The sequence below is a fragment of the Podarcis filfolensis genome (assembly GCF_964270895.1).
Source record: "Podarcis filfolensis genome assembly, chromosome: 15".
NCBI classification, from domain to species: Eukaryota; Metazoa; Chordata; class Lepidosauria; order Squamata; family Lacertidae; genus Podarcis; species Podarcis filfolensis.
The window spans coordinates 8004570-8026315 of NC_139618.1; the positions used below are offsets into that span (position 1 = coordinate 8004570).

Below are 21746 nucleotides of genomic sequence, written 5' to 3' on the forward strand. Positions count from 1 at the left end.
TTTGAAGATTTATTTTTCCACTCTAGCGCCTGTTCCCCAGGGTCACAGGCCGGGGTATTCCCCAGCTCTGCCACCCGAATTAATTTTAGCAGGAGATACCAGGGACTGTCTGCATGCAGACCTAGTCTGGACAAATGATTCATCATATGGTCAAAATGTTGATGGACAAAACCACTTGGGAATAAAAGTAGCTGATAGCTACTTTTGGTTTTGGGAGGATGCTTTCAGGTAGAAAAATAGCACATTAGGAAAATGAAGTTTTCCACACGCAAGGAGGCGCTTTTAACAAAACAAAAACAAAAAACTACCAATAAGTCTTCAGACATGCAACCCCTCCAACAGCCTGGAAATAGTACAGTCCAGGAATAGGTGAATATGAACACAGACTTATACCTAGTCAGGTAAGTGGTACATCTGGCCCCAGTAATGTCTGCTCTGATTGGCAGTGACTATCTAAGGTCTTGGAGCATTACTACTAGAGATCTTCTAGCTTGCAATACGGTGCAATGAACCTGGGACCTTCTGCATACAAAGCATAAGCTCTACCACCAAGTTACAGCCCTGTATTTTACATGGAGGCCTCACCATGACATTTTTATGGGTCAAAAAAAGCCTCCCCATAACAAGACCAGCCCACAATAGCCTATTATGCTGTAAATAATTTGCTAGTCTTTAAGGAGCCCACAGACTCTGCTTTTTGTGTTTTAACAGCAATATGAGTCTCAACGTGGGGAAGAAGCCAGACATAGTTTGAGATTCAACAGGCAGCAAACAGGAACACACAGAATTTTATATTCTCTCGTGGCTGGATTAAGGAGTTTTACCTTTTCCGCCTGCCTGCACTCAGCCTGTGCCCACTTCAAGGGCATTTAACTGCCTCCGTTTCCAATTATTCCTACTCAGGTAGAGCCAAAAGGTAAAAACAAGCAGGTGGTGTGATGTTATCTGCTTCTACCTCTCTTTTTTTCTTTTTCTTTTTTGGTTAGGTTCCATAGAAGCAAATCTAAAAAGAAGTCACCCACAACAAGAGGAGAGCTGCACCTGCCAAACAGTTTTAAGAACATTATGAAAGAGCAAAAGTTCCTTTGATCTCTCCTGTTAAAGGAGCTTGCTATTGCATGCAAGCTCCCAACATGGGGTGCAGAGCCTAATTTTCAAAAGAGACGCAGATTCCAGTGATATGCATTAACCTAAATTAGAGGTTATTAAGAAAACATGAAGCAGCTGTCCAGTAAGAGAAAAGGAACTGGCACCCAGCATCTTTTAAGCCATCAAGCACAGGGCCAAATCCAGCTCTGAGGACCACCAGGTGGACTCTTCAAGTTACCCAGTTACCCAGGTAGGAATAGTGTCTGTGGTGGGCCCTCCCCAAAGTAGCCCTCCTGTAAAAATCAGGTGCCAAGATTTGCTCAAAAGAGAAATGAACTGTGAAATGGCAGGCGGTGCCCTGGAGATTATATCTCCTTCATCACACGATGTGTCCGCAGTTCTCAGTAATGAGCAAACAAGCAGAGCACCCTGCGCATGCTCAGAGGCATGCCAAGTTAGATGACGGGGGCTGAGCCCTGGCATTCACAACTCGTGTTATTTCTTTGTATTTCTCCAAATAGTTCTGGCTGGCACACACGGTTCTCTCCCCTCCCTGCAACATTGAGAGGTGGGTTATGCTGAGAGAATGAGAGTTAGTACCTGGCTGAAAGCCGTCCAGTGAACTTTGCAGGTGAGCATGGATTTGAAGTCTGTTGCAAGTCCAGTGGTGAAGCAGGTATACCATGCTGTGCGTCAAGAACTGGGTATTAGCTGAGCTCTTTCAGTTCAAGACGAAGTCACAGCTCATTTCATTCTTCAGGCATCACCTCCTTGTACACAGCCTTCCAATCACCAAAGTACGCCAGTGGCCTCTTAAACTCAACTTTATTAGGAGCTGCCATTTTGCACTACTTGAATTGTCTGCTTATAGCGTTTTTGCTACCTGCAGCCCAGTGTTGGCGGGTGACACTCATTAAGTAGTCCATCCAATATTTCAGAATGCATGCCCCTCTTCCTCCTGTTAAATACTAAACTCAGGGTCAAAACCTGAAGGTCAACGCACACAGCAGATGCAAATTTGTACAATAAAGCCTGGTGGTTTCATTTTGCATGAAAAGCAGACTCGGAAGCTCCAATTGAAGTCAAGAAGCAACAGGGCTTTACAAAGGTAAATATCAATGTAGAACGTCTCGATTGGGCAGGTGAGGAGAGAGAAGCGGCTTGGGGGAGTTTTTGAGCAGGAAAGTAACCAAAAGAATCAGCCCCTCCCCATGGCACTCAGATCAAAGCCTTCAGTGGTTGCTTTTCTTTTTAAGTTGTCTTATTACACAAATTCATGTGCTGTTTCCCTCTGAGATCCCAACTTTTACAGGCAATCAACATGTCTCCCCAACATCTAGTCAGCCACATATGAGTGCCCTTTCACGCTGAATACATTTGGATGAATGGACAGAAATCTTTTGGATTCCGAAGGATGAAAATGTTGGATTCAGCTAAACTGAAAGACCTGCCGTTTTTGGCTCTAATCTTTTCATTCCAGCTGGATATTTTTAATTGTTGTGGCCTGCTCTGGGACCTCAGGGCGAAGGGTGGGAAATAAATCAAAATAATACTAACTTTGTAGGCAAGAAATGATGCCTAAATTTTCTTGCTTTTGCCCCTTCATCCCTCTTCATCCCTTTTCCTTTTGTGTTGTGTCTTTTAGATTGTAAGCCTGAAGGCTGGGACTGTCTTTATCACTGGGATTTATAGAGGGAGCCTGAAAAGCAGGATTTTAAAAATACTTTGAGTAAATAAACAAACCGCGACGTGCTCTTTTAATTTAAAAAAAATTCTGAAAGCAATGTTTTATCGTAACTTGTACCAGCTAGGATTATCTTTTGAAAAGAAGTGCGAACTAGGAGTCCAAAGGATGTAGGCTGTTATGTTCTGCAAAGCCAAGGATGCATCTGTTCTAAGAAAAGGGAACATTCTCAAAGTTACCTTTCCCAGAAGTTGTTCAGTCTCATGAAAGAATAAGGCCAGCCTGAAGTAGCCAGAGCTTCCCACTCCTTCGCTTGGCAAAGCACCATGACGGTTTCTAGCAGCAACTAGATAAGAGATGCAGGGAACTCTTGAAGAATACAAGGAGTGAAACATCAAGGACACTGCAAGGCAGTTCAAGGTCACTGGTTGCAAAGAGGAAGGCTAGAAAGACACAGAGAAACTCCAGACACGGCGCGTGGCTGTGCATATGTTCAGCATATGACAGCCACATTACTGACCAGAATCTGTTGGTCGCAAGATATCTCACTAGTTTGAAAACAGTTTTGCAGACTTCTTATGCATTTTCAGGCACAATTCTAAATGTTTTAACCTTGAAAGACCTCTATAGCTTGCAGCCACTCAAAGGACCACCAGCTCCAACAGGATGACCCCATCTGTCAATTAAGATAATCAGAGGCCAGGTGCTCCCCACCTGACCCTCTTTCCGATGTTTTGATTGATGGACAACAGGCAAAGTCCTTTGTATCTGAGCAGACCGCTGTGAGAACAGACAACACTGAGCTCGATAAACCAAGACAGCTTCCTATATTCCTAGGTTTCCCTTCCTAGTCCTCTCCTATGCAACCTCATGTGACCAGTGACCTATTCGACAATATTTTTAAAAACCTAATCATCTAACAAATAAAGCAGAGCAAGTCCACAGTGAACAGAATCCATAATGCCACTGCCATGCCATGGCACCAGTCCTCATGATGACCAGTAGAAAAGCATTTGGCATCACCTAGAAGGGGGGAAAGGGTGCAATGCTGCGTCAGAAGGCACCCAACACACACAGCTCCTGCTGTATCACAGGACTACAGCCAAGATGCTCACTTTACCAAAGAATAGGGACAAACTGGATTGACAGCAAAGGTTTGCAAACTCATTTTATAATGACCTCCCTAAGTCAAGAAAAACAGCACACTATTTGGGCATCATGAAGGCAGAAAGACAGCTCAACTAGCAGCATTTACTGTCATCCTTGCCCAAGGGCAGAGAGAATTCCAAACAGAAACTGCACTTTTAAGAAGGTTTAAAAAAAGAAAAAGAAATGTGTTGTGTTTGTGTGTGGGCAGAAGAGAAGAAGGGGTTGCCTTGTGGATTTACCGTGCCGTCAATCATCACAGGTATAGGACATTGTTCTCATTAGGGAAGAGATGGGTTGACATTCCACCATGAGTCCAAAACAGGAATTAAGGGAAATGCATTAAGGCCAAGGATTTATACCTCTCTGAACAACCTTAGTTTACTTTTAGTGGACACACACTTCACTTTAAATGCCATCTGGTCTGCTTACTTGTGGAGGGTGGTAGGAGAGAAGAGAAACCTACATCCACAGGGCAGCCTATAGGATCTTCAAAGCATTGGTTAGCAAATCTACTTTAAATACCACAGATTCAAGACTGAGAAACATGCCGCACTGATGATTCACCTTTAGATGCAGATGAATCATAACACGGTCCAGCAGCAAGGTGCAAAACATACTGTGTGAAACCTGCCCTGTCTAAAACCCAATTTCTCCTGTGAGGAAACCTTATAATTTTTAGGTAGAGCTTCCAGAAAAAGAGAAGAGCGCAGAATTAGATCGCTAATGGCTTTCCCTTCCAGATCCATTTCTGGAACAAGATTTTTAAGGTTTCTCACGTAAAAAAACTCATAGAGAACCCAACGAGCTGCCAGAACCATAATTGACGTGTTAAAAACATGTGTGGGGTGGATCCAAGGAGGACAGCTTAAACTTAAATAAAATTTAGAAGTACAGTGAAGCAGGCATGTTTTTCCCCCAACACACAAGTTCAGCCCAACCATACTTACTGCAGAACTTGCTTGAGGGCAATTTCAATTTCAAATGAACATTGCTGGCTTTAGTGATAGACAGCTGTGCTGCTCAAGTCCAGCTACTACTTGCTCTACAACCATGCGTGATCAGTCCTTTTAAGATAAACATGGCAACAAGTAAGGCTTTTTGCTATGGGCAACTTGGGCCATGTCCAAAACTTGAGCACAGCCTTCCTCTCCTCAACCCACCTGGCTATACTAAACTCATTCTCTGCTCTCTAATTCCTGGCTCGGCATCGGCGTCACCATGTCCTGCTTTCATTCATCGTGTGTGTCAAGAGAGGCAGATAGTGGAGAATCTATGCAAAGCAATCCTATGTAGGTCTTCTTAGAACCAAGTGAGTTCAAAAGGACTTACTCCCATGTAATCATGTACTACTTTCATGTCTATATTGTCTTTTGCACAGGAGAAGAATGGGGACAAAGCCATAATGAGTTGTCTCTGGCTCCTGTGATTCTTCAGCCCCACCTATCATTAGTTACTATTTATTTAACTACCCGCCCTTCTCCCTGAGGCAGCGTTAGAAACTCGGATATATAAGCTAGGCGCCAAATGGCTCCTTAAACCAAGGTTACAGCCGCCAAAACGGAATTTCTAGTTGCCATTTTGGGGCAAGATGGCTCTCAAGTCTTATTTTTCAAATGATGGACTAACTGTGATTGGTTCTCAGTTAAACATCTGGCTAGTTCAAGTGGAAACCTAGAGCTAGGTTAAGAACTTTGAAAACTTAAAAGAAGAAAGGTCACTTTATCCATGGACAGCCCACATATATATTGGCCTATTCCTACCTCTTTTTCTTAATGGACACAGACCATTCATAATGTAAGAATATTCTTCGCAACTGTGAACAGGGCAGTGGGGTGGGGAGGGGTAAGTAAAGACAAGCTACAACAATCCACTGTAACGTTGTTCACCACTCCTGCTCAGGCTGCACAGAAAAAGCATTCTGGTTCCTGAAATTCATTCCAATTATGCAGATAAATTATAACTGATAGAATTCTGCCTAGGCTGTGGTATCAGTGTATGAAAACAGTCCAGATCCAAGGATTCCCAGGCATGTACCTCCAGATGGCAGAGATATCAGGCACCCTTCTGGCGGCTAGGAATCTTCACTTGGTCACAAATGGCCGATAATCAGGTGCAAAATGCACCTTGCGCCTGGCTAATTTCAAACACTGCCCTGAGGTCCGAGGACGGGTTACAGCATCAAAACACAGTACTGTATTAAAAACAATTTAAAACAACTTAAGTTTCCCTTTCCTCTGCCCCACCAATCCCAACGGGCACCAAGCACTATTGTGTGGTGCCCAAGAATGGAAAGGTAAAAGTGAGGAGTCAAGGGCAACCCAACAGATGGGCAGTCAATTGCAACTGAAGTATTTGAACTCAACACCATGGCCTATTCAGGTCAAAGCAAGAGCAGAAAGCTCACACAAACCACACACAACTCACACTGTGCATGCACAATCACTGTTAAAAAAACAAACCCTCCTGCAAGTACTTTTGAGTAGTCACTGTGCACCCAGAGGCTGTGTGTATGTGCGTGCGAGTTGTCTGCTGTTGCTTTGATGTGAAGAGGTCATGGTGCTCAGTTCATGTATTTTGCATGGCTGGCAGTAGGGAGCAACATCGTCAGCCTTGGAGGGAGAAGGCGAGTGAATAAGCAGCAGCAAAAGGAGTGAAAAGGCCTTCTGGCCAAGAAGCCCCAAAGCATGGAACCAAGATGGAGTGTTCAGGCTACAGATGGAACCCAGCTGACTTCCTGCATGTGTTTTTAGAAGGCTGGAAGGAGCCAGTTTGACAAAGATGGAGGAATTACAGGATGAAGCTATTGGATTTTGTAAGACACACCTTTCCCTTGATGTTCTTAAATCACAGTCAGCTAATGGTGTACATCACTGAGGCCAGAGGAATATCGCCCGGCTGTGAGGCGTGACGGCCACTCCCCACAAGGCCCTTTCCACCTGCCCTAGGCGGTGAGGCCCACACTCACCCAGCCCTACTGAAGAGGCAACTTACGGGGCCGGAGGAACATCGCCCGGCTATTGTTTTATTGGTTGATTGATTTAATATGCTGTAAACCGCTTTGAGATTTTTATTAAAAATATAAAGCAGTATAGAAAATAAATAAATAAATACATCAGGCACGGGGAACCTTTGGCACTCCAGATGATCCTGATCTACAACTCCCATCAGCCCTAGCAAGAGTGGTCAATGGCCAGGGATGATGGGAGTTAGAGCTCAGCAATATCTGGAGGGCCAAAGGTTCCCCACCCCTGCTGCCATGTGCTGAATTCAGCATCTAGCACACCATCTTCACTGCAACTTTGAGCACTTGCCAAGGCATGTTTGGGGCAGCATCTGGTGCACACAGCCACACACAGCCAGGCTGGAAGCTGGCACATGGACCCTTTTCAGGGTGCTCCTCCCACAGCTACCACCTATCTTGCACTTTCACACATCTGCCCCTGGAAGTACCAGCAGAATGCCAGGATTTGAGACGGCACCTAGAAACACACGACGCTCAATTCCACTCCCATCCACATAAGCTATATCTAAGGCACATGCTGTGTGAGTTATGCTATTTCCAGCATCTCTTGCTAAAAATAAGACCTGCGTTTTCTCAGTAATGCCGATTCTCAGCATATCAGGGGGCGGGAACAGAGAGAGAGAGAGAGAAGGAATCAGACAAGGCGACCAGCTAAAAAAAGAATCTATTATCATTAACTGGGCTGTCAGTGGCAGTGACAAATAAATGAATTTGATGGTTTTAGATCAGTCATTAGCAGACCAACCCCTAGGCTGAAAACGGCAGCTCAGTAGGCAGAGATGCTCCAAAAGTTGGGCAAGCAGAGAGAAGCACTGAAAGGACCCCTTGCTGCCCTACATCACAACAGCCAAAGGCCAGCAGGGCCAAAGGCCAATCTTCACCCAGCCCTCTTAATATACATTTGATATCCTCTCCTACCTATTAGAGAGGGGGTGAAATATAACCCTGTCCTGTAACAAAGGGGAACGGAGGAGAAGAGAATAACAAAACACAAATCATCTGTGCCTATCCCAAATTGGGCCATTATTAATTAATTAATTAATTAGTGTTTTTCAAGTTACTATTATAACTTACTACCCACCCTTCGCCAGCGGGTCTACGGCAGGTTACAACAATTTAAAACTCAGCCTTTAAAAACAAATCACAGTGGGTCCCCAAAACACACACAGAACTGAAGAACGGTCAAGTTGGAAGGGACCACAAGGGTCATCTAGTCCAACCCCCTGCAATGCAGGAATCTTTTGCCCAACGTGGGGAATGAACCCACCACCCTGAGATGCTTCTTCAGCATCCTCCAAAAGCTGTATAGCATAGGTGCCAGACACACCTCTGTAAGGAGGGAATTCCACAAGCTAGGATCTGCTGCAGAGAATGCCCTCACTTGGGCCACCACAAACACCCTGAACATCTGAGGGTAGTGGAACTATAAAGACCCCCTATGCTGATCTTAACACTGATAGGAAAGGTGTTCTTTCAAATATTAAGAGCTCAAACCATTTAGAGCTTTAAACACTAACATAATAAAGGAAACACAGATTCAGACTTAATATGTATAGCTATCCTTAAGTTTATTTACATGTCCTCCTTCTCCCTTACCCAAACTTGCAAAGATGCCAAAGACTCTTCCACCATAACAAATCAACACTGTCCCTAGGAAGCCTTAACACTGTACGTATTTAGTTTTAAAAATCCACCCTGCCTTTTTCAAGTAACCCAGTGTCAAAGTGTTGGCTCTGGGCAAATGTATCTCTGGAGGGTGTTTCATGACAAGGGGACCACCACCAAGAAGGCTCAACTCTACCAAGTGCAGAGACTGTTGCACAGCAGCCAAAATGGGCAGAGAAACTAAGTTGATTATGAAGATAACTGCTGTTGAAATTCCTCAATAGCAATCATGAAAGATCATCGGTAAAAGTTAATCTTGGTTTTAAAAGACAGACAACAGAGAGAGAGATGAGGCAGCAGCCTTTCTCCTCTCTCAAAGAGGAAGAGGTCCAAGACTCTATAACCATTTAGAAAAACAACATCTTCCGAGACTGGCAACATTCACCGAATTAGAGATGCATTTCCTCTGTTGGCTCAGAGTGTGAAACTCCTGTCCAAATGAAGAAATACAAACACAACGGATTTGGTCTGTGTGTTCTCACACGTGCATTTTATCACTAGAACTCGTTAAAGCTCTCAATGTTCCGCAAGACAAAGAAATGCTTTGGTACAAAATTTAGAAGGCCATTAGAGTCTGTCTGTCTTTCTTTCTCTCTCCCTCTCTCTCTCTCTCTCTCTCTCTCTGCATCATGCAAGTAACTGCAGGTGAAAGCTAATACTGCAGGTATTCCCCACCCATCTGCCAATAAGCCATGAGAACCAGAGTTTATTGAAGCGCACCGTTATAAGTCGTCTCAGACAACAAAAGTAGTTTAGGATTACAAATGATGTGACCTGCTGTAAGCAAGCAACTGTGGAGACCCGGGCTAAGGTTACCTTAAGGAAAAGAGATCCACAAGGGCTTTCAAGTCATTATAACCTGCATCTTTCCCCCTTTGAATCGCTTTGCACTGGCACAGGGGAATCCAGATGCTGATGGCACAGGATGAACAGCTGCAAAGCTCCCACTACCAATCGCTTGACCATTTCATCACTGTTAAATCTGCAATGGGCCAACGAAAGCCGCGAAATGTATTTCTGCAGCCGTTAAGAGAGCTAGCTTACAAGACCTCCTGGAAGGGCTCATAGCTCAGTACATGTTCCCAAGGTCAATTCCCGGCATCTCCAGTTAGACGGATTGGGCTACATGGACATGACTCAATATGACTCAAAATGAGGCTACTTCATCGTTCCAAATGATCAAGGATAGCATAGGCTAGTGATTCACAGTTGCTATTCTGAATCAGTAATCTGACGCTTTCAAAAAAGGCAAATTCCCTTGCCTTTATGCTGCTTGCTCTTCTTCACTAAACCAATTCACTCTCAGTCGAATTCTGAACTCCACACACCTGTGCACACCAAAGACGAAGATTCATTGATGTTAGTCACTTGGCCCAAGGTGAAGCAAAGAGGTAATCAAGAACCCCTAACAATGCAGGGATCTTTTTGACACTTTGCTTTGGCCTCCTATTTCCTAAGCCATGCACACAGAACCCAGGAACACAGCTGATTAAATTTATATCCTGCCTCTCCTCCAAGGAGCTCAAGGCGGGCTTCCTCTCACCCGGCCTCCTCCATTTTATCCTCTTAACAACCCTTTAAGTAAGGTGAGGAACATCAACTGACCCCAAGGTCACTCATTGAGTTTCATGGCCAAGTGGGGGTTTAAACCAAGGCCTTCCTAGTCCTCATCCAACACCCTAACCACTATGCAGCGTTGATGTTTAACCTCCATTGCTAATGGCCATTCACGTGGGTCTGGACTGGGAAACTATGGTCAATGGCATTCAAACACACCAGGATATTAAGCCAACTTTAAAACATGGCTTCACAGGTGGGTTCATTTGGAAGCTGTTAACCATAGTTTCCTGGTCTGAACATAATGGGAAAACAGAGTTTATTTAATGAGGCTCGCTAGCTTCTTCACTTACACACACAAAGGGGACAAAGTGGTTGTGTGCAAGGCTCAGTCATGTCTCCGGCTATTAAGCTAATCTATGATTGTCCAAACACAGTCAACAGGGCTAGAAAACCCATTCTCTCAAGTTTTCCTAATAGGAAAGGGACACAGATCAGTACCACTGAAAACAGGCTTAGGGTTCTTAGGTACATATTGCAGAAAACAGCTCTTAAGGTATCTGATCCTAGGCAATGCAGGAATTTAAAGAAGCATAGAGTTGGAAGGGACCCCCTGGGTCATCTAGCCAACCCCCCTGCAATGCTGGAATCTCAATTAACGCATCCATGACAGATGGCCATCCAACCTCTGCTATAAAACCTCCGAGAGTCCCCACCTTCCTTCCAGCACTTTGAATCGAGCCAAGAAACAAAACAGGTAACAAAGGAAGATGATACAAAATCAAAGTTATATGATCAGATCACAAAGCCCCCATGAAAACCCTGGCAGCTATGCTTTGGAACATGTTGCAGGCTTGCTAGGAACTTCAGTGGGCTAATTTGCAAGGCTGCACTAAACATGAAACAGTTCACAGCTACAAGTTAGGGACTAAATGCACAAAAAGAATGATTTCGCACTTCAGGAAGAAGCAAGCATTCCTGCAGATGAACAAAGCAAAGGCCAGAAAAATTCTAACAGCTGCCTTCTCAGATAGTTAAAAAAAAGGGGGGGGAGAAGCCTAGACAAGAATGGGAAATTTGGGGACAGAAGCATCCCTCCACTGTATCAACAAGAGCTTTATTGCAATTTGCGGAAAAGACAACCAAGAATCTTAGGCAGGGATGTAAGGAGGCAGCGATTTCCGTGCTTTGCTGGATTCATCACTTTATATTATAAACCACCCCGTGATCTTCAGATAAGGGTGGTATAGAAATTTAATAAAGGATAATAAACAATCACAATCAGAACAGTTTCTGTTCCACTGCAGTTCAGCTTCAGCAAAAACCTATGTCTATTTCGCTATCCACTACAGCTGAAAATAACATAATTATGTAATTAATTTCAATGCATTTAAATGGAAAGGAAGTATCAAAAACGACGACAGAAAATAACATAGTGTTTTTTGGAGTGAAAAGCAAATACCGCTCTTATTCGCTTGTGTGATTTCTGTTCCTGACCTTGGATGAAAATGCGGCAACTTCCACTCCCAACAATTTCTGACTGAATTCTCTGGCATCCTGAGTTGCGGGGCACTTTAAAGGATGGCTACCTTGCTACGGTCGTTGACCCTGCTCCACTTCATCAGAGGAAGCCCAGTTTTATTGAAAATCAACACATACACAAAACAGCCCACAACCTTGGAGTTAAAGATCACCACCGTGCTCAAAGCGGGGATAGATGCTACGGTTGCAAGTCCTAAAGTCCTTTGCTTACACCGGAAGAGGTATTTCATGAGTAACTCATTTCTGCAGAAAGAACTGTCAACTAGCTCAGCTGAACGTCTGCATTTTAAAGGCAAACACTGGCCATTTAACTGTGAAAAATTAACTTTTCAGTTTAGAAGCCTCGTGGGAGAAAGGAAGCTAAGAAAAACCCACACAGGGAGGATCGCAACAGCACAGACATTGCACATCCATTCCGCCTTGGAAGATTTTTGCCCGCCTTTGATATCATTTTACACATCCTGCCCTTTACAAGCCCCCTTTTAAAAAACACAAACCTCAACAAATTAGAATGGATTAATAGGGAGGAACATCCAAAAAAGCAGGTGTGAGGCAAAAATACAAGCTTTCCACCTGGGGGAACCACATGCTCAACACAGAAGCCAGCATATGTTTTAATATTTTCACTGCACCTTTGAGACACTCACTAAGGAAGGGTGGGTGAAGAAACAATAAGGGGGATTTAGGTTGCGTGCCTTTACGAGAAATTCTCATGTTACTAAAACTCCAGACCTTCCGATTTGAGCCTTAAAAAAAGAAGTTTGTACCAAGCTACAGAGAAGTCACTGCAAGGAAAGAAGTTTTAATAGCTATCGCAAGGTATCCTGAAAAGTCGAGATAATTTTGGTGAACCTCAGCAAATGAAGGCAATGAGTAAAAAACAAATGATCCAGATACTTTTATAAAAGGAAAGAACATGACAGCAGTGCCTTGCTTTGTGTATAAATAAGAGTATTCCAGAGCTTTGAGAAAGGCACCTTTTGGCAAGATCCAATCATAAGTTAAGCACTTTTCCAATGAAATCCATAGGGCACAAACATGAAATGGGTTCTTAATTCTCTTCATTAAAAATCAGGACCTTAAAAAGTGCTTAACTTTGGCTGGACTGTGCCCCTGAAATACAATCGTACAGCCTCCTAAATTTGGAAAATATGGCGGCATTTGTATGACATATTGCTGTTCAGGCAATTTTGAATCCTGTTCAGAGAACCTGGGCGGTCATACAAAATATTCACTATGCTTTTAAGGAATCTACTTCACTTTCGTTCTGTATCAGAAAGTGTTAACTTAGTTACCACACTTATTTCTATGCACATTGTGCAAGAGCATGCAATCGACACACTTGCACTTCTCAACTCTTTTTTCCTACCACATCGGACATGCATATATGCCAGTCCATTTCCTGTAACCATGCTCAAACCTGTGAAATCCAATGTGGACTGAAAACAATGTGCAAGAACGGGGGGGGGGGAGGGATCTATGCACTTTAGCATCAGAGTAAGTTCCATTCAGAGTAATCTTGACGAACTTGGTTCAGATGCAATCAAGTTCAATCAATAGGCCTAAGCTAGCTATGTTCATTCATTACAATGGGTCTACTCAGAGTACAGCTAACACTGAATATAATAGTTTGATTTCAATGAGTCCCCCCTGAATACAACCTTATAAATGATGTTGTAGTGTAGCCTAGAGCAAAAACTCTACAATGTGAGTTCAGGACCTGTATGTGAAGAAACCATTTCTAATATGCAGTTGGGATTTTACATTAAAATTAAGACAGAAAAAAGACAGAATTTATCCTTGTAAGTTTTGCCCATCAACTTTTCTAGCCAATGCTATAGAATGCAGAGATGACTCTCTTTAAAAAAAACCTTATGTACAGCATCAGCCTTGCAGATAACTCCATCTGGGCAAACTTGTTAGCTTAGTCCATGCCAAACCACAGTTATGGGTGCTTAACAATGGTTTGGGCATTCTGCCTGAACTGACAAACCATAGTTTGAAGCAGGTTTGAAGCATCTTAGATTGGCACAACATCTGAATTAACAAATGCCAGGTTTGGCCACTGCTCCACTCCAGAGGCCATTTGCACCATGAAGACAGAAGCATATATGCCCAAGAACACTAAAGCAGACAAGCCACTCTGCGCTATGGTTTTCCCACTGCAAGCTCAGACCATGGTTAGCCCAAACAAAGGTGGGTGGGGATGTCCCGAGCTGCTGAGCCTCAAACTCTTGCAAAAAGGTGCATAAAAACATATTCCTCTGTCTCCTCCTGGGGGAGTGGGGTTGGGAGGATATTGTTTGGTACCTGAAACTGAGACACTGCTTAAGCTGCCCGGCAGAAGGGAGGCCAATAAGCAGAAGCGGTTTACAAAATTATTTATGCTTCTGCCTTATCAGTCCACACAAGAGCTCTGCACACACCCAGGGCAGTTTGTTCTGTGGAAGCAGAGAGTAGGGCCTTCTCAGCTATTGAGCTGCACCTGCAGAATTCCCTCCTTAGGGAGGCCCACCAAGCAGTTTCATTACTGTGCTTTAGACCACCATTAGGTCCAGTCGTGGCCGACTCTGGGGTGGCGGTGCTCATCTTGCTTTATTGGCCAAGGGAGCCGGCGTACAGCTTCCGGGTCATGTGGCTAGCATGACTACGCCACTTCTGGCGAACCAGAGCAGCGCACGGAAAGGCTGTTTACCTTCCCGCCGGAGCAGTACCTATTTCTCTACTTGCACTTTGACGTGCTTTCGAACTGCTAGGTTGGCAGGAGCAGGGACCGAGCAACGGGAGCTCACCCCGTCGCAGGGATTCGAACTGCCGACCTTCTGATCGGTAAGTCCTAGGCTCTGTGGTTTAACCCACAGCACCACCCATGTCCCACTGTGCTTTAGAAGGGTGGTGCAAATCTATTTACATATGTGACTTAAAAGTTGAATACATCAAATAGTCTGGGTCAATATTTTGTTAAGCAGCTACATATTCTAGGAACCCCTTGCAAAAAGGTTTTATATATACCGTATTTTTCGCTCTATAACACGCACCCGACCATAACACGCACGTAGTTTTTAGAGGAGGAAAATCCATAGGCATGCCACCCGTAGGCATTCCCTCCATAACACGCACAGACATTTCCCCTTACTTTCTAGGAGGAAAAAAGTGAGTGTTATGGTGCAAAAAATACGGTATATATATATTTGCATCTCACTATCTCAGGAACATACATATTTAGATCTGGGAAGTGGTCTCCCACAGCTTTTGGGTTCCTTCCCTGCTATTACCACCAAAACGTCATCCGGCAGTTTTAAAATCCAACATCATCGGGTGGTAGTCCACTACTGCTATTTCTAAAGAGCTGCACGCTGTTCTTCTCTAGACACCCTTTTATATTTTACACCACTGTTGCACAAGACTTAAGTTCCTTCCCTCGCCAGGAGTTGCATGCCACGAACAAGTGTTCCATTTGAACAGCTTCTCCCGGTCCAATTCTGACACATATTCCCTTGCTGGCTTGTGCCTGCAGTATCACACTCAAGACATCCTTCCTCTTAACAAATGGGCAGAATGGTGCCGAGGCAGGGAGAGAATCAGTTCCAAGAGAATTCAGTATAAATTAGCTTTGGAAACCACGTGAATTAAAAAGGTTCGGCAGCTGAGATTCCTCCGAGTCAAAAGAGGGGGGCAGCGGAGAAGCAGAGTCAAAGAGAACTCTGTAGAAACCTGGGCTTCCTACTAGCCCAGCAAACTGTAGCAAACATACCAATTTCATAGTTGTACTCATAAATTCTAAGAAAGTAATGCTGTGTGTTCCACCTTGGGCAGACCAAACCTACCCCGTACTTACTAACTTACACTGTACTTACTGTGCTAACCACTTCATGCCTGCGCTGTGCAACTATTTCATTAACCCCTCCCTAACCAGAATGGGCACAAGACATACCGTCTTTCTCTTACAGACAGATTTGAGTCCACCTTTCCCCCGCTTCCAAGAACACAGACCAGAGGGATTCCAGCCATGAGTTTCTGTCCAAGGAGAAAGAACTAACGGGACCCAACTGCAGGAACACTCCGGGGGACGTGCCGTTGACGCTAGATGTTCCAGTACTGGTTGAGAAGGACTATTTCAGCTTGCATTTTTTTAAAAGAAAGAAAAACATCGCCTATGCCAAAAGTATTTCCTCCACATTAAGAGGATGAATGCAGCACCACTGCCACCACCTTGCGAACTAACAGAACCAACCCTGAAAAGCTGGCCCCAACAGCAGTCTTGGTTCTGAGTTTTGTTTTGGAGGTAGCCTTCGGACAAAAGCTCTTTTGAACATGACTGACATGTCCTTGCAAGCAACCAAATGCATTACAACAAGGCGGCCCTGAATAAAGTGGGGGGTGGGGGGTGGAGAACAGGTCACTTATCCAATCAAACTTAAGGCTCTTTGTTCCAACGCTTCTTCCGCAGGCAATGCTCAGAGGAGCGCAGGCCTTCCAATACCAGCCAGAGGCTCCCTGGCTCAAAAGCTTGTGAGTGAACTAGCACTTCTCAAAGTTATGCACTAGGAAAAAGGGGGGGGCACGCTGGGAAGGAGCAAAACGAAACAGGAGGGAACTGCCCCACATAAAGGCACCAAAAAGCAGACAGGGAAACAGACGAGCCCTTTACTTTGTCAATATACACAGGCGCTCAACATCGTTGTCATTTTATTATTAAGATCCAAGGTAGACACGAAAGGCTACTTGTACCAAACACACAATGACACAAGGAGATGGATCTGCAAGAGACGGGCCTTCCTTCACACAAACCAGGTAGTTTTCAGAGAACCTTCAGACACCAGGTATTCCAGCCTTAAAAGTCTTTGTTGCAAATTCTGCTAGCTTCTCCCCGCCCACCCCCTCAACATGGTCCATTCCTCTCTAGTTTGCACTCTACATTGCTCAGCAATGTGAGATTCTCAGGATGCCTTGAATCCCCCCATTATTGATCTTTCTTACCTTAGGTTGAGCTCGTCGAGGAAATGCAACTTTAGGGTCAATCTGTGAGGGAGCAGGGAGGAGAGAAAAGAAAAATGAAAAGCAACATAATTTGCGCAGATTCTTCAGAGAGGCAAAAAACAAAAACAAAAAGATACGGTACTGAATGATTAAGCCTTCATTTCTCAGGTACATTGAGTTTTGCAGGGTTACTAACGGGGTGCAGAGGTATAAGGGGGGATGATCGTATGGGGGGGAAGAACACACAGAAAGTGAACCAACAATGTGTTCTATGAGCTATCAACAATATACAGTACTGTTTAAAAAAAAGATTTTGAGCTAAGTAGAGGAAGGAGTTCCCTGTTGCTAATTTGACCATCAAATCCTGGATGCTAGACTCAATTTGCATATTCTGCAGATTGCATGCATTTAAAAATATGAGCAATTGGGAGGGGAATGCAAACCATTCTGACTTTCAATGCACACAATCTTCGTGCCGTTTGTGTTTGTTTTCTTTTGGATTCTTAAAGCCTCTGCAGTTTAAGAAAACTATTTAAAAGAAAGAACAAAAACAGCAACTGCCAGTTTAAAAAAAAAAATCAGCTGGAATGCCTGAAAGGAAAGCTTTTTCTACCCCAAACTGCATATCCCCAATTTCACTTTTAGCAGGTCACCCTGAAAGGACGCTAACTGTGAAAAAACTTCCTTTAAGAAAAAGCCACAACCACAACTAACATACAGTCTTGAACATCCAAGGCTAACGATATGAAAATCAGTATCTGTTTAAGGCAGATTTGATTTTTTAAAGCTAATTTAATTCAATAACATGCAATCCCACCCTTCTAAAAAAATGAGAATAAAATAATAAATCAGGTAATAAAACTCTGAACCAAACCATAGAATTTTTTAAGGCTATATCCTTAACTGACAATGGACTCCTGTCTTCCAAGGTGCTAAAACCACAGATTTATAGCTGCCACGTAAATAATAAAAATGGTGACTTGTCAACGGGTATCTCAAAAAAGGTAATAAAACAGATTCCTAAAGCTGCGGTCTTAAACTCACTCACTAGGAAGCAAGTTCCACAGTGAATTAACTCCCCCGCTCAAGTAAATTTGTACAGGGTAATGTTATTGGTCTCGAATCTCCTTTGGTTCTAGACACTGCTCAAAATACAGTATTTCTGAATCACTTGAGTTAATTAAAAAAATGTCATGTACACCTTTATGAACCTCTGCATAGCAAACTTGGGTAGAGGACAGAACAGGGCAGAGAAGAGATTCTGACTGACACAGCTGCCTAATAAACTGCCTATGAAAGAATTAACCTTAGACATGAATAAGCATGTTGCAGATATGGGGTACAGGTTCCATTAACCAAGTTAATAGGATGCACAAAGCACAATCCTATTTCCTACTGAGGTCAACAGGGCTCACACACACAAACCCCAAAAGTGGCTACAAGACTGCAGGCCTGAAAATAATTTTCACAACTTACTCCCCAGTTTCGTCAGCTGATTTACTCACTGCAGGCTACTCGTATCACTTTAAAGCCTAAGTTCTGCTTGCAAACCAGGGGCGAGTCTTTAAGAGAAACCTTGGCTCAGAGTCACTTTCAGCAGGTTAAGAATACCTATTCACAGCCTGCATAAAACAGGGATATTTTCAACCTGCTTTCATTCAACTTGTGTCCCTTAGCTGGCATGTGTCATCACACCACACTCCACTTACGATAAAAACTTAAAAAAATAATTAAAAAGCAAGAAAAGAAAAACCATATACCTGAGAAATGAGTGACTATACACCACTGTAACAGTTCGTGAAGCATGAAGAGAAAACTCATAAAATCCTTAATCTACAAAGCTAACCCTTTCATAGAGATTAACATTGTCTACATATATATACACATATATATTCAGCACTGGATAGATACTTTTCTACCAGAGAAATACAACAGGTGCAGATTTCCCACTGAGTGATCTAAAAGTTTGGGGACGGAGGGTGGGGGGGCAGAGAACAGGCCTACCATTATTATACAACTATAATGTTTGGGAGAGTTGATGTAAGTCATCAAGCTCTAAAGCGCAGGTTAAACGCAAAAGGTTGGGTGTCTTTCGTACAGTGACTCTTTTGACTGCTCCAAAATGGGGGAAATGTCAGCCTAAAGCAACCAGGAGATTTAAAGCACGACCCACACGGCAAATCCATACCTGTTGCGTATCCCTGTCAACTATTTAAAAGAACAGCCGACAGAAAAAAAGGCTACTAAAAATAAAAATTAGTTAGTTAGATAGATACAATGCTACTTACTGTATCTACAAGTCCTCTAGGAAATGACTAATAATAATAGTACTATTTCTGATATGAATGGCCATTACCTAAACCAAGCTTTTAACGTAACTGTAAACAAGAGCGGCGCCTTCCATGTCAATACCCAACCGAGCTGCTTCCTGTGCTGAACGTTGAAACAGAGTCAAATGCTATGCAGGACAAGATACTATCAGAGGTCTAAGAAGTCAGCAGCTATAAAGCGAAACCCCATCTTAGCTTTCTCTCTTTTTAACTCTGGAGAAACACAGATTTCGGGGCAGGTAACCCCATGCCAATCCGAGTGTGCTTGGGCGACACCGTGGTCAAATAAATGCAGTTTTGGCCTTGCTTACATCACAAACTAAGTGATGTGGGTGCACCGCAACCAGCTGCTTAACACGATTCCCCATCCCAACACCACCCTATGAGAAAGTGGCTGGGGCTGCCAGGCCTTTTACATACATGTAAAAAGCAATTTCTCCTATCTTTTGCTAGCCTCTTCTCTCCTTCCCCTCCATATTTCCCACTGTGAGTTTTAGACTGTAAGCTCCTTGGGGACAAAGATCTCTCTCTCTCTCTCTAGTTCCTCTGTAAAATGCCACATAGTTAATGGCACTGTGTAGACGACAACGGTAATTAATACACTCTCAGGATTAATGGTCAATAGGTGGAATGATGACCAAAGCAGTGTACATTCCTTGTACAACCCACATTTACAAAAGGTTTTTTCCCTGCCTGGATTTTTACACCTAAATAAATAAATTTGTATAAACATAAGGAGACAATTTCCCAGGAGCGTAGCCGAATCTCATGAAATGCTACCACCCCACCAAATAAATAAATAAACCCCAAAATTATGAAATGCTTGAGCACGGCTTACATGCTCAGGCAAGCCCAGCAGAATTTGTACATAAAAGTTATTAACAGCTCGAAAATATTTCCACCTGCTTTCATGCAAGCACGTTACTAGAAATTGGAAGGAAAAAACCCCCGTTTGATTCCAAATCTTTTTTTGTTTTGTTTTAAAAGGAATCCATTACAAAACAGATCTTGGTAACATTAGTGCATATGTTGCGTCAAAGAACCACACACATAGACACACACACCTTTTACAAAATGGACTGGTCGCTATTAATGTTGAAGAAAAACATTCACATTAATTAATTTTATTAATGTCATGGGTGTACATCAGACAACTGCATCTGATGTCTCCCTCCTCAAAAGAAAAAGGGGGAGGCCCCCACTCCATACAGAGAACTGCTGTAGCAGAGGTGACCTTTCCCAGTGTCCTTTAATTATAATTTTGCTCAAAGATTACTAATGAAGATAACAGGGCACAAACTTCCCTTTTTTCTGGTACGACAGATGAGTTAGGACTTGTACTGGGAAAGGTGGTGATGGCAGGAAACTCTTACGCTCTTAAATCAAACTAGCATTTAACTCTTCAAGCCGTTTTAAGTCCGGTACAATGGACGGACTTTGAATAACATCAACAAGAACTAAACAATGACTACGATCCCATTGAAACTTATTAGTTGCAGATCCACAGAACACACCTTGTTAGGTTAAAAAAAAGGGGGAGCATAACTTTCAAATATCTGGAAGGGCATTAAGAAGAGGATTTTGAAGTTTTGTGGTAAGAATAATAACAAAACTTTTTTTAAAAAAAACACCAACACTGAGCAAAACTAACATTTTTCTGACATAACAGAAAGCTTATTTTGTTGTTGTACCGGAATGCAGTTCTTTAAGCTGAGTAGCTCAAGATGCAATTAGCAGAAAACAACTAAGCACAACAAACTGGTTTAAAACTGAAGTGGCTAGCAAGTTATTTAACATTTTAGGAGATTTCATAAAGCCAGAAAGAACTTCCAGGCTTAGTAACAGACTGGTGCTTCTTTTAGGGAGTAAAAAAAAACTGAACGAGAAACCTCCGGCAGACTCGACAACAACAAAAAAGGGGCACTGTCTCTTTAAATAAGCCTGTCACAGTCATAATATTGCAGGAAATAAAGGAGACATTAAAACGCCGCACACACACAAACACCAATTCCATCACATCATATAACATACCGTCTTGGAATCTAATTCGTGGTGGGGTTGAGCTAATACTTTATCTACGCTTGCCGGATCAGCAAATGTAACGAAACCAAAGCCTCTGAAATGAGACAAAGAACAAGAGAAGGTGGAGAGGGAAATGGGACACAGCGTGAACTCAGCACTGGAAAAGAAGCGGCAAAAATATATAAAAAAAATATGGACACAGTTTCATCCTCTCTTGCCCTCTTTCAAGAAGCTACCACCCTCTCATTTAAAATATACACTTTGGTTCCAAGGAAGGGAAGGGGAAGACTTTATATACCGTTCTTTTAATCGTTCCTCCCCCTCCCCATAAAGAGACCTTTCCGCTTTAGTTTATGCAGAAGTGAGAAGAAGTGATGGGATGTGACCTCTTTATTAAAAAGAGGGTAAATAAGCCAAAGAGACTATTTTTTAAAAAACGAAACACCTAGCAGCAGAAGCAAGTTTCTCCAAGAGATAAAGTGGGATATAATTTAACAAGTTCCCACCAGCAAAAATTAAGCAGTGTCCATCAGCATTTACAAACAAGACTCAGAACTATAAGTCAGAACTAGGAGTAGTCCAGAAGTTTAAAAAAACAAAGATATATAAACTTCCAAGGAATCATATATACTGTGTGTGTGTATATATATATATTCTTAAATATATTGACACTTGCTTCATAGACAGAATATTCAGGCTTCCATAA

General features: G+C 43.0%; 1 protein-coding gene across 45 annotated transcripts in view; it reads right to left on the reverse strand.

The window, feature by feature from the left end:
• Positions 1 to 21746, reverse strand: part of MSI2 (musashi RNA binding protein 2) — a 451089-nt gene that overhangs the window by 374292 nt on the left and 55051 nt on the right. For 44 of the 45 annotated variants that reach the window (XR_014541936.1, XR_014541937.1, XM_083587795.1 and 41 more), the window contains 2 exons: positions 21050 to 21134; positions 16689 to 16730 (listed from right to left, as the gene is read on the reverse strand). Coding sequence is in view for 42 of the 45 variants with exons in the window: in XM_083587795.1 (XP_083443921.1) it covers positions 16689 to 16730; positions 21050 to 21134 (127 nt within the window). In the remaining 3 variants the exon portion in view is untranslated. Of the gene's footprint in view, positions 1 to 16688; positions 16731 to 19044; positions 19107 to 21049; positions 21135 to 21746 lie in introns of those variants that run through there. The other variant, XM_083587809.1, reaches the window with a different exon arrangement.